Here is a 14,171-nt window from a genome sequence, read left to right on the forward strand (position 1 = left end):
GATACGAAAGGTAATGCTTATGTGGTTTAGCCTTGTAGTACAGATGAATGAGAAGAGGTTATCAAGTAGGATAAGGCAACCGTGCATAGTTCCTTCTCTTCTCTAGTACCTAGTAGTAGAAGGGATAATTAATAGTACCCATAACCAACTAGCATGCAATGAAACATTCACGTCATGAAAGTAGATCAAGCTAGAGAGTCAGAACCGTAGCAAGTGGAGATCCGTGATTTCTACCTACCCCTTCGGGAAGGCGTTATATAAACAAATAAATATTTTAAGGTAAATTAAGAATTTACCGTTGCTTTGGTTTAAAAACCATTGGCGCTACGACCACCAGGTAGGTAAAAGCCTATGCCTGGTAGAATGCGTGAGCGATCCCGGAGCGCGTCTAACGCGGCCTTGTAGAAACTACCCGAGGTGGTTTTAGTGGGTATTGTCCAGCCTCTGTGTAGCAGAGATTCTGGTGTGGGTTGAGCCTCGCATACCCCTGCTACTTTAGGGTAAATAAAAAAAAGAAAATCCTATATAAATCTAAAAAACTTCTCTTCTTTAAAAACCGTCTAGAACTGTTACAGGCCCCTCAAGAATTAAACAATCTCGTAATATATTGTATTCTATATTTACATGATACATTGTAATAACGATACGTTTTTGTTTTAACGGACTAATTTTGTTTTTATAAATAACGGGGCTTGTTTTATCAAGAACATACATAAATGATAGTCTTACAATTAAAATGTCTATAGCATATTAGTAAGCACCAGCAAAAAAGTTTTTATGCACGTCTTGTATCCTGGGCTCACGTGTTTTTATCATTGCATCCCTAGATGGCGTTGCACGTGCTTGGGGTAAACTGTGTGAACAAATATGATTCGCACCAGTATTTAAAGATATGTATGTCTACTGATATATTACTATGGAGAATTTCATCGTTTCACAAAAATAATATTTAGAAGGTGACCAAAAGTCATAGATAAAAGTATTTTGCGATGGGCGTTATCCGCTAATATCAATCAAAATATTATGGAATGCCTCAGTGAGGAACACGTTACACTGAAGGAAATTAAGAATAAATGGTAAATACCGTACCTGTTGCATTTTATCAAAGTCAAGCGCGGGCCTGTGTCTACGCGGCGGTGGCGGCAGCGGAGCTCGGCGACGGCGGGGAGAGCGTGGCGCACACGCACACGGTTCACGCCGCGGTTTCAGCGCCTCTAGCGGCGGCGACGTGCGAAATCGAACAGGCGTCTCCACCTGAAACACAACGAAATACAGTCACACAACTGCAGCTGAAGTGGTATGCCATGGTTCCTAGCTTCTAACGTTATGTAGGCAATTTTTATAATATTCTGGCTGATGTGAAAAAGCAACAGTGTACATTTTGTGTAGTTAACCGAAATTTACTGTAGTGTAATGTCATAAACTAAAAATCCAAATTTTAAGAATGAATGAATGTAATTGATTTGATTTTTCTCATCATTTTGTGTTTATTGGAATGTAGAATGTCGCTCGCTAAACAGAGACAAACAGTGGTAGAAATCGCAAATGTGGATCGGCGGCTTGTTATGAAACGTAAACCTATTTATATCTGATACTACCTATAAATACCTGATTATTGTAAGGCCCCGGTAGACCCCGAAGCAGGTGTCGCGGTAGTGTTAGTGTGGACAATGAGCAGTGGAGGTTAGATGGCGAACCTTAGTGTCGTCGTCGTCGTCAGACGGCGCCCGCGGCGGCGTGTCATCGTCATAAGGGTGAGCTGGCCAGCGGCGTTTCTCTGGTGCTGCACGTGCCGGCGAAGAGGCACCACGCCGCCGCGTCTCAGCACGCGTCGCCCCACCCGCCACGCCGCTGTCACCGCTCGGCCCGCCGTTGATCACCTGTCCAAAGCCCATTGCTCCGATATGAGTGCATGCTACGACGGGGTTCGGGAGGCGAGTCGTAATTCAACTTGAATTCCGCAAAAAATATATGAATTGTGAATGCACGCGTATTCTCGAGTCGAGAGCGGAAGCCGCCGTAACGGGCCCGGCAGCGTTACAAAAAAATAGTCACTCGACTCGTAATGTCTTGAATCAAAACGAGTCGTTTCGCTCCGGGCGGCGTAGAGGGGAGCGGGACGACGGAAAGAAAAGAAAAGCGGTAGTTAGGAGCGGGCGGGCTGCGACGTCTTCACTGAATATTTCAGCATGTAATTGCAGAACTCGCAATTCTCGTCCATCAAAGCGTCGCGTCATTACACGGCTGAATTAATGGCCGGAGTCACCGCCCGCCACCCGCCCCGCGCACCCTTACCGGAGAAAAAAACATCTGGAAATAGCTTGCGAAAACGCTGCGGCTGCCCGCTCATTTATTATGGATACGAGTCTACGAAAAAAACGGAGTACACTCAGTGAGGGACCGGAATCTAATGGCATAAATTACTAACGACTATTGAATATCGACTAACCTAATCTACTAATAAACCTCTGCTTCATTTCGTGAGTATGTAAAATGTTTACGGCTTAATTTAAAATGATATAAATAAATTGCGTGTTTCAGCTCTTTTCATCTATTCATTTCCGTAGCTATACAATAGCGCAAAAGTAAAATAAGACGAGAAACTTAAACTTAAGTAATTTACAGCAAAGTTTCGTTGTGGAGTTGCGGAGGGCGCGACGGCTGTCGGGTCTCGGCCAAATTTTACGGTTCACTGGAACACAAAGAGATCATCCGACTACACTAAACCCGCTGCAAATTTTAGCTACCTAAAAATTACTCGCGTCTATCTCTTGCCGGCTCAAATTGGAAGAGGTTTCTAGAACGCCGACATGCCGACTTAAAAAAGCTGCCCTAATCAGTCGGAACATTCTTCTAATGTTTAATTTTACTTAGCCCGGTAAACATAAGCCGATTATGATTATATATCAAAACATTAGGCAGCCTGATAAGAAATCCTTTCGATAGGCAGTTTCTGATAAGGGATAAGCATAGATAAGGCACAGGAGCTCAACGGTCCACAATAGACAGCCGCCCTATAAGAGCACATTGTAGAGTCGTCAGCCAGAGTATTATCTCACACGATCCATTTCATAAGACCCCTATTCACCATTGTCCGTTTATTCCTTACAATTAAAGCACAGACAAAAGAATTTCTAATTTTCCAACCGAGCGGAAGATAAACAAATGTTATGTAAGCAGCAGACGAAAAAAGGAAAACTTAACAAAACGTAGGTAGACTGTTTGTTCTCTTTTCAGCAGCACGAGGAAAATAGCTCAAACTGAAGATGAGTAGGTATTTACGTAGTCATGAAAAGTGGCGTTAAACATAATCGTACCTGCATTCTGAGTACGAATACAATGAAACCATTCAATGCGGACATATCATGTATTACGGGATTATGTTGATGCTACTTAGCGCTGTAATAGCCAATCTAACCATAGATACAATCTTCATGTAGTCTGCAATTGTGAAATACTTTTGTAAATGTTTCAAAGTTAAGCTATAGATCGTCGCAATTATGTTTCAGTTCGCCGGCACCTCTTGAAGGGACAACAATGAGGCAGTGAGGGTATGTGGCAGGGGCAGGAAGGGCGCTCCCCGGATCCACGTCACACTACAAGCTCCCTCGTAATCATACCCTGCACCTCCGCCACTTTGATATCGCAAATGACTACCTTCCAGCCTTACGCGTCAAAGTTACAACTCCGACATCAAGTAATACGTGTATAAGTATAAGTATTGTGCCGTGTTCTAATGTAATTCTACGTGTAATTCACTTTAATGATCCCGCTATTATCCAGTAACTGCACTTTGTAAATGAAAAACAAAAGCATTGCAAAAATAAAAGCTTAATAGAATAATTAGTTACTACGCAACAAAATTCTTCAAGTATTTGATTTTAACAATCCAAAGTTAATTGATCGGGTATATGCCTCAACGAATAGTAAAAAATCAATAAGATTTCAAACGCGGATGGCAGATGGATCTAAAACAATAGACTAATAAACTATTTTGATTTGGCTGCGGGAGAGGAATGCCGGGGAGTATCTATAAAAGCAGGTGGCGCGGCGTGAGAACTCTGCATGTCTTTCTTTTGTTTAACTAATTTTTGCCAGACTGAGGCCGGGAGGGCGTTCACCTTGATATTTTTATTTTACTTAATACTATCTCTATTCGGAATTCATTTTTCTCTTCGAATATTATTAATCCAATTTCCTATCCCGAATTCTTCTGAAACAAAATTGCTCGGTGTTTTTTAACCTATCTTTGCTTTAATTGGATTAAATATAATTTTTAGACCTTGCCTTTATTATTTGTACCAATTAAAAACGGATCCAAGATTATCCATCAAATATAACTGATAATTGTTTTCTTTTATAAAATCCGTTGTTACATTAACTGTTCTAAGATGTTTTGTAATTTACTAGATGCATAGCTTGCAAACAATGGGTCTTTAAAAAACAATTCGTATACCGAGATGCGAGATTCGGAATGGCAATGTTAACGTAAAATTGTAATCACCGTTAGATTGTAATCTATCTCGCGAGATTATAAACTGTCGAAAGATTGTGAACCTCAGCTTACTGCTTACAATTTAACGTATTATTATTCGGTAGTTATATGAAATTGTTGGAAAGTAAAATTAATCTGTAATTGACCAAAGAAGTTTGATTGAGGTTCACAATCTTTCGACAGTTTACAATCTCGCGAGATAGATTACAATCTAACGGTGTTTACAATTTTACGGTGACAGCAACACTAATGTTAATATCGGTCGACTTCGGCAAATGCGAATACATTTCTCCTTTTGGTGAATGGAGGGTATTCGGAAACGGTACTTTCGATTGTCATAATAGTTCCCTTGACGTGGGGAGGTTACGATTGCTGTGACAGCATCCTGGGTGGAAAGGGGGTTTAATTTAGTTGCGGTGTGTCGTACAGAATTAATGTGGCATGTGAGGAGGCGGTCGCTTGGCGTATAACTAACTTAGCGCAGCTGCGAATTAGATACACGGTCTCGGAGGGAACTTCGTTATCGAATTGTATTCCTATTTTTCATATGGAAATTGATAGCTTTGTACCGTCAAGAGTTTATCACTTATCAGCCAACCTACTTTTGTAAACTATTCAAAGATTGAACTGAACTATGAGATAAAATCTACAAAGCAGTAACCTTTGTGATTCAAAGTAAAATGCTTAAGAATGAAGATGTAATGTTAGATTGCGTTAGGTGGCTGCGGGACGCAGAGCCAATATGTTGAAAGCTCTTGTTAAAGCTTAGCGAACATCAAAGACACGAGAGCTGTTCGTTGTTCAGACGCGCAGACGCCTAGACATAAGGTCTAGGAACCAATATAACTTAGTTAAAATTCACTTAACTTTCTCAATATTATATTAAACAAACTTCTGTGCACCAAAATAAAACCAAGTTTAATGCTTTCGACTGGAGTAAAAAAATATCCATTCATTGGTACGGCACAAACATTTAAAATTGTCATTAGTTACTACTAAATATTGAAAACGTCAGATTAGGTGCGCGTTAGATCGAAATACATTAGTAGTACATTGGTATTAATTGACGGCAGACATTTGAAACTGTCATTACTACTAAATATTGAAAACGTCAGATTAGGTGCGCGTTAGATCCAAATACATTAGTAGTACATTGGTATTAATTGACGGCAGACATTTGAAACTGTCATTACTACTAAATATTGAAAACGTCAGATTAGGTGCGCGTTAGATCGAAATACATTAGTAGTACATTGGTATTCATTGACGGCAGACATTTGAAACTGTCATTACTACTAAATATTGAAAACGTCAGATTAGGTGCGCGTTAGATCCAAATACATTAGTAGTACATTGGTATTAATTGACGGCAGACATTTGAAACTGTCATTACTACTAAATATTGAAAACGTCAGATTAGGTGCGCGTTAGATCGAAATACATTAGTAGTACATTGGTATTCATTGACGGCAGACATTAGAAACTGTCACTAGTACTAAATATTGAAAACGTCAGAATAGGTGCGCATGATCGCAATAAATGTTAGATCAAGATTTAATCAAGGTCACAAATCAATGTGAAGGTTACTCCAATCTTAATAACTGCACCTATTATATTTTACGGTCGCCTCATTCGTTTATATTACACGCAAAGAATTATTTGATTTATATAGTACAGACGCGGTTAGTTGAAGATGAATAGTGAGAAAAAAACATTCCGGGTATTTCCAGACCAACTTGATAAATATTTTGTCAGTTTTTTACATTAAAGTATAGGCTTAAATCACTGACCACTACTTCCAGTTGCCTTGCCCATTTCCCTTTAACTTTACGATTATGTTTAGTATTCGTATGCGTCAATGAAATATCAGGTAAGTCGTAAGTTTAACGATAGATATTGACTGGCTATTCGTTTCTAGATATTGTTCATGTTAGAGGTACAGAAAGGCGCGGTTCATTATGGAATTAGGGATTATTTCCGAATACCCCATTATGCAATGAGTAGCATAATAGTTGCTAGACACAGTTGTAATATCAGTATGAGACACTACACTATACTTGAAAAATATTGGACGAAATCATTTGGTCGGAAAAAACCTTAAATTAGTTTTAAAAAATCTTTCTCTAGCGTAAACTAACAAAAGCTTGCCAAAAAAAAACTGTAGAGGTGTCAAGGGACACCCGGATGGAACGAAATTCCTTTCGATTAATTTATATGTTAATTGGTATCATAACAGTATGATAGATTTTCTCGACACCAATCTTACGACGAAAAAAAAGCCAACATCACGAGGTGTTCCCAGGCGGTCACCCATCCAAGTACTGACCTCGCCCGACGTTGCTTAACTTCGGTGATCGGACGAGAACAGGTGTATTACAATAGCAAATAGCAAAAAAGTGTCGTGACAACTTTTCGTAAGAATTTTTTCCGTCTAGCCCCCTTTCACAACGCGCGATAAGGAACTTCGTTCCAATAAACCTAAGCATTATATATACCTCTAATTCTTCTTCTGAGGAGTGATGGTCATATAGCTGGTCCGGTTCGGGAGCAGCGAGTGGCCGAGGTGGAACAGGAGCGCACGCGCACGCCTCTCCGCCCATGCCTATAACAAAACGTTTTTGGTTTTATGTCAAAGAAACAAAATACATGTGTATGTCACCGTAAAATTGTAAACACGGTTAGATTGTAATATATCTTGCGAGATTGTAAACTGTCGAAAGATTGTGAACCTCAACGAACTGCTTACTATTTAAGGTATTATTATTCGGTATTTATATGAAATTGTTGGGAAGTAAAATTAATCTGTAATTGACCAAAGAAGTTTGAATGATAACTAAGTTAGTGTAGTACAATCTACCGAATAATAATACGTTAAATTGTAAGCAGTACGCTGAGGTTCACAATCTTTCGACAGTTTATAATCTCGCGAGATAGATTACAATCTAACGGTGTTTACAATTTTACGTTAACATGTACACAAAACGCGTGTATACGGAGATTAATAAACGGACATTATATTCTTGATACAATAAGCATTATACAGAATTGCGCGAAGTTAGATAAATTTCTGCTTTGGTAAAAAAAATGTTGTTTATCTTCTAGAATAGGCTAATCAGCTGTAAATTGGAAAGAAATAATCATTGTCCTGGGTTCGTTAAACGCAAGATTATACATAGCTCTTAACTACTAAGTATTGTAAGCTAAATAGATCCTTGAAATTTACGAAAGTCACAATTATCTAGTATGTAATAATTATACATATATTTACGAGTATGTTACTTAAAGCATAATAGAATCAGATAGCAATATATGGCTCCTTTGTATTCAGACTGGCTACACTATTGTCTCATCGGAGCCATTAAGGCGACCTGCGGCCACTTCTAAAAATGTCAATACATTGCATAAGTCGCCACACTACCACAAATATTACACTCCATAGTTCTGTCAGAGATTTAGTATGAAAATGCATCCAAACTATGCAAGTTTGTAACACTATTGTTCACAAATCAAAGATTATTTAAAGTAAAATGTTTATAAAGAGCAACAGAATAAAAATATTTGATTTAAATATGTATGTAGTTATATTTTAGTATAGATATAGAAGATATTCGTAGTAGAAAATTAAATATATACCGTGATAGTATAATTCTATTAAATACTCGTATATCTTTGATTTCATATATATACAATTTGTTTTATCTACATATTTGTATTACAAAAGAAAATCTTAGAAAAATAGACTGTCGAAAATAATGCGAGTTTTCAGTTTTCATTTAGTAATAGACAAAGTAAATCAACAAATCATTGTTAAATTCAAGAATCTTTTTTATAATACACCAATATCCCAGAGCTCTCCTCTTAGGATATCAAAAATAAAAAGAAGCAAAGCTTGGAGGCGATGCAAAGATAAGTCATGAAGAAAGCTCTTGTATGCATAAAAAAAGAGTCTTGTGTATAAACGCTTGAAGAATAAACGGGTTGATATTATAGAAAAACTACGATTAAAAAATATTTCCAAATGATTTTAAATGAGCGAAAAATACCTTAGTGAAGATTATTACAAGAAAAAAGTATAAAAGTAAGACTACAAAAAAATCCCCCACCGAGAGACATGCATAAAATTGCATAATTATAAAGTACAAGTTATGCCTGGCAACAAAAGAGCAAAGTACGAAATTAGTCAAACGCTGAGCTAAGCATCGCTACGGGAGGGCGCCGTGTGCAACGGAACATTATTACGGACCTTCTTTCTCTCGCACTTGTAAACCTGAGCGACTTATGTCTACAAACAAAGTTGCTTTCGTAAGCGTATTAACAAATTTTTGAAAAATATCGAAGTTTGTGAACATGTTTCTAACAGTCAAAGACTCATGAAAATAGGTTTGGTACTTTATGAATAACACGAGGTATATTAAATTTAATGAAGCCGGTTAATTTTTCTAAATTACTTTTATTGAATAAAGATAATATACATATTGAACGAGGAAATGTGAATACGTATTCTAACCATAGTTTATTCATTCACTTGGAGGTTCTTGGTTGAACATTTGGGAGGTTAAAGGTTTTTTATCATTAATCAGTTAATTGAGTTATTGAAAAATATAGATACATATTTATTTTTTGTAACGCAGACGGTGTTTTTGTGGTAGCCTAATAGGCCTACAACATATATACAATAGTACTGGATGCTAAATTAAGATTAGGGCTCTTAAAGTAACTTACAGCAAGCTGTCAGTGCAGGTCGACAACTATACAGTGATATATTTATAAATGGAAAGTAAAAATGTAACTTTTGGTAATAAATACCCCAACTAGTTGCGATCGCGCGATCAGATACCGGTCGCTATTCGTAATAACCCCACCGGGTGCAGTGTGCGGGGCGGGGTTGATATGCGCAGGGGATGGGGTGCAAGCCGCCGGGGGGGAGGGGTGGACTTGAACTTGCATACAGCAGACCGCGCGGCGCCAAACCACGCGCCAGACAACGTTGTTATCAAATATCAGGGCAATTTTTGAAATCCACTATCGAGAGTCGATTTCCTTTTCAAATGCACCAATAAATGTTTAAGATCGCGAAGATTCTTTACATTTTAGCGTAATTCTATGTCAAAATTTGTCTATACGTGATCACTTTCGATCAATGCATAAAATAAATAGTCGTGTTTTTTTATGAGACTAGAGGCAAAGAAGTCAGGGTAACTTTAAATAAAGTGATAACTGTCGCCCATGGACATCTGCAATGCCGGGGTCTAGCGGGTGTGTTGTAATGTTTTCAGTGTGTTCCTTTTTCAATTGAAGATTTTTTATTACCTTGCATATACATATATATTTATTATTAGTGTAATGCAATAAATGTTCTCAAATGCTATAACTATATCCTAGATCTGCATAATGTGTCACTTGATATATGAAGTCCCAATGCTACACACTTTGAAAATGTTTGTATGATTATTTATTTAGACATATGTTATGCTTTGCAATTAGGAATATTTTTTTTAATTTGACCATCTTTGTGATAGGCTGGTATAGGTTGGGCACCAGACGATACGACTATGGAGGTCCTGTGGAAAGGTCAGCAGCCTTCCATTGCGGATAGAAAATGTTCAGCATTATAGAGATAACTACATATATACTACTAATGAACAAAAAAATATAACTAAAGCATGGCGGTGTATGAATGTGTGGGCGAGTGGGTGTGTAAGGGTGTTGGAATTAAACATGTGTGAAAGAGTACTTTAATTTGAACTCAGAACTTCCAAGTGAATGAATAAACTATGGTTCAATTAAGTATTCATCATTCAATATCTTTATTCAATAAAAGTAATTTAGAAACATTAAACCGACATTTTTATATTATATACCTCGTATCTAAACAATACGTATATGTACATAAATGTGTCCCATATCTCATAAACCTATTTTCATGAGATTTGTACTGTTCCCTGTTAGAACCTATACTTCGATATCACTTTTAGTTCTCAAACATTTGTTGACAAACATACGAAATGCATATGCGTAGAATCCTAAAATATATCATAACACTAAAACATTAAGTCCAACAATATCTCATACAAAACTTTTTATTGGAACTAACTTTAAAAAACTTAACAACTTATGCCTTACGATTTTTGGCAGACAGTAAATCAATTAACTTAAACCATAATTCATAAGGCGTGATGACAACTCTCTTGGCACAGAACTATTTTGAAACTACTGACTCATAAGCTAAGAGCTCTAAGAGAATCCATACAGCGTGTAATAAAGATAAGTAATTGACTCAAATAATGAAATTAAATGGGAAAAACAAATCTAATAACAAGCTCGAGTGTGTTCCAAATTTAAATAATTTTTGATAGTTCTGGGTTATGGCAAATTCCTTTAAGATTCACCAAATTCGGTTTACGCGCCTTTGGGTATTCTCTTATAACGATGAACGTATCATTGAACGCGGAAGTGTTTAAAATAAGAGAGTAGGGGAGACCGGGTACAAAAGTAACACTTTGTACTTCAGAGTTGATTTGTGGCTAGGTTTTAATATTATCATTAAATTAATATAACCATATATAAATTCAGTTTATGTTCTTTACACTAGCAGCTCGATTTATTTTACTATGGTGTGTTTTATATGAATAACAGAGAGTTAAAAAAAAAACGTCTGTTGTTACTTTCGACCACGTAGGCAGGTCGAAAGTAACACGTTGTGGGTCGAAAGTAACAAGAAGAAGAGGTTGGTAATTAATACAATATTATATGTAATACTTGTTTATTATCAACAAGTATTTATGTAAAAAGTAAAAGTTCTGCATTCTGCATCCATCCACTAGCATTGCCAGCTCCGGCACAACCAACAGGACCCTCAAGTATCATGTGGTCTTGGAATTGTTTCAATGGGAATACGAAAAAAGGAGGTATGTGTCCTCCTTGAGCATTAATCACAACAGCAACAGTTACTAATCTTCCACGTTCTGCTGAGGTTACTGCACCTACTTGTTCAGTTCCTTTTTGAGCAACAATCGTGCTAAGTTTTTGGACAGTGGACCCCTGTCTTATCCATATTCCAGATATCTTTTGGCTCAAATTTGTACCTATCAATTACCTCGGCAAGATTATCAAAAAATTTGCTCACATTATGTTCGTTGAAACTCTGAGATCTCAAACAGAGGCTCGGGTGCCGTTTTAAAAAATCCGTCAACCATTCATTACCAGCCATTTGACTATCGTGCCACCTTTCAGAAAAAAATTTATCCGCCGCTTTTCTATACACTTATGTGTCGTGTAGTTGTTCTTATGCGTTGTCGCGGCATTCTGTTGGAGTAAAGGTAATTAAATCATTGCGGGGACAACAGTAACTTGTTACTTTTGTACCCATAGGACTATGTTACTTTTGTACCCTTCCTCATTTTTGTTGAAACATGAAATATAACCTTAGAACGGAACGAGCTAAACAAAAACAAATTTAAACAATGTACAATCAATCTAATCAAAAATAGATATGCAAACATTCAGATTACTACCATCCTTTTACGACTATGTAAACATTATTTAACAAGATATCGAAAAACTTACTTTTGGTTTGTAAAAACACTTAGTATCCTCTCACACAATCTAACAGTGCTTGAAGTACGCGGCGACTAACTACAAGTGAGGGGGGTGCTCTCAGCTATCGCCTGACGGCGGCGGAGCTGTGTTGGACCATTGGATGAATCTAGAGAGCATTTGTTACTTTCGACCCGCCGTTACGTTTGTACCCGGTCTCCCCTACCAAATATGTGGTATAACATACAATATATACATTAAACTTTTGCCTGTTCTACGGCGAAATCTCACAATAATCTTATATGTCAAATGTAATTTGATAACTTTATTTTATTTAACAGTTTATTAACAATAAATTTTTGTTAAAAATAATATTTATTAAAAAAATATAGCCAAAACGGATTACACCATATATACGACGAATTACTACAAAACATGTTCTAACCAAGACATTTACTATTAATTTATTGGTTGAGGTGTGTGTGGGTTGAAAGAGTAAGGGTGTGTAAGTATGTGATCTTAAAATTCGTTTGCTTATCTCTTTCGAAAAGACGCGTTGATTTTTAAACTAGAAACCTACGCAAGTATTGGCTACACAAAATTAAATGATTTCATCTAATTTGACAGTTGACCAATTAGCAGCTTGAAAACGTATTTTTTTGAGTTTATATATTATATTTTAAATTCTTATTCCATACCTGCGACATTGTAATCCAAATTTATACAATGAAGATGCAAGTTAATTATAAGACGTGACCTCACAAATACCGTAAACGAAACTGCAAACGAAATTAAAATCAAGCTTTACCACATTATTTGATATTTAGATTTAAACTTCCAGTTTACCTTGACAACAGCTTTGTTAAAATTATCTGAATCGCTTGTGAATTATTGAACAACTTCACTTGTTGTTATTACAGTCACGCTAAATACGACTTTAGGCTATTGCAATAAAGAGGAAATAAGTGTCAAATATTCATGGGAAGTATTGTTATCGCAGTAAAGTCGAAGATCAAGATTCTATGGATGACGAGAGCGAGTCACGAAGCCGAGATACCTTTACATACTTGGTTTTTTTATGTACGCTGGTAATAGAACGAACTCAAAATGCTTGTTAGAAATTTTTATTATTGAATTTGAATACTAGAATTTATAACCATCATGCAAAGGTTACGTCTCAATCACAAAATAATTTATTGATCAAGACTTTTTATCTCTCTGTTCAGATACCCTTGATTAAATTCTTGAGGAAATAATACTGGGCAGAAGAGGAATGTGTCCTTACGTATTGGTTATGTTTATAAAACATTTATAGTACACCAAAACGCTTACAATTATACTAAATATAGATGTTTGAATACTTTGAAATAGTATACACGTATAGTAACGCGTACAGAGTACACATTGTATTGCGCGTGGGCAGACTTGATCCTGCGCACACGTTCTTATGTACATAGTACATTTACCACACATGTGTAGCTCGGGCATGCGTTAGTCATTATGTATGTCTTTCGACGAATTGTACGTTATGCTCAGACCGGTTTGTAAGCGTTATATGGAAATAATCTTTTTTTTTTTCAAATACTTTTTGTGGGGCAAAGGGGCAGGAGGCTCACCTGATGTTAAGTGCCCATGAACACTCAATGGAAGAGGGCTTGCGAGTGCGTTGACGGGCTTTTAAGAATTGGTATTTTTCTTGAAGCACCTTAAGTCGAATTATTCATTAATTCTATTTAAATATATAGCATTATAAAATTGTCATACAATTCATTAATCCCAAGGGATAATAATATAGCCAATTTGGTGGTAGGAAATGATTTTTCGATTATATTCTCGATACTATATTAATAACAATGCTTACAAATTAAATAATCATTTAATGTCTAAACAGTGCAACTAAACGAAGTTTGATGCCTGATCAGTTAAGCTTATCGACATGTCTATTAGTTAACCAAATACAAAGTTAATTACAGACAAATGAGTGCGACATATTTGACAGGAAAGATGAATGTAAGATTTTATTCTAAAATAACATTTGGTTAGTTTATGTAATATGTATGTTATGCTAAGAATTGTTTGGCTTTAAATAAATAAAAATGTGAGACGGTGGTAATGTTCTACTATTAACTTTTACTTGTAA

At 36.6% G+C, this 14,171-nt stretch overlaps 1 protein-coding gene across 2 annotated transcripts in view; it reads right to left on the reverse strand.

The window, feature by feature from the left end:
• Window positions 1-14,171, reverse strand: part of LOC125055029 — a 46,791-nt gene that overhangs the window by 5,897 nt on the left and 26,723 nt on the right. The window contains exons 4-7 of one of the 2 annotated variants that reach the window (XR_007117813.1): window positions 6,991-7,097; window positions 1,698-1,880; window positions 1,090-1,254; window positions 297-490 (exon numbers count right to left, since the gene is read on the reverse strand). Coding sequence is in view for 1 of the 2 variants with exons in the window: in XM_047657229.1 (XP_047513185.1) it covers window positions 1,090-1,254; window positions 1,698-1,880; window positions 6,991-7,097 (455 nt within the window). In the remaining variant the exon portion in view is untranslated. The remainder of the gene's footprint in view (window positions 1-296; window positions 491-1,089; window positions 1,255-1,697; window positions 1,881-6,990; window positions 7,098-14,171) is intronic. The other variant, XM_047657229.1, reaches the window with a different exon arrangement.

The sequence above is a fragment of the Pieris napi genome, chromosome 13 (genome assembly GCF_905475465.1).
Source record: "Pieris napi chromosome 13, ilPieNapi1.2, whole genome shotgun sequence".
NCBI classification, from domain to species: domain Eukaryota; kingdom Metazoa; phylum Arthropoda; class Insecta; order Lepidoptera; family Pieridae; genus Pieris; species Pieris napi.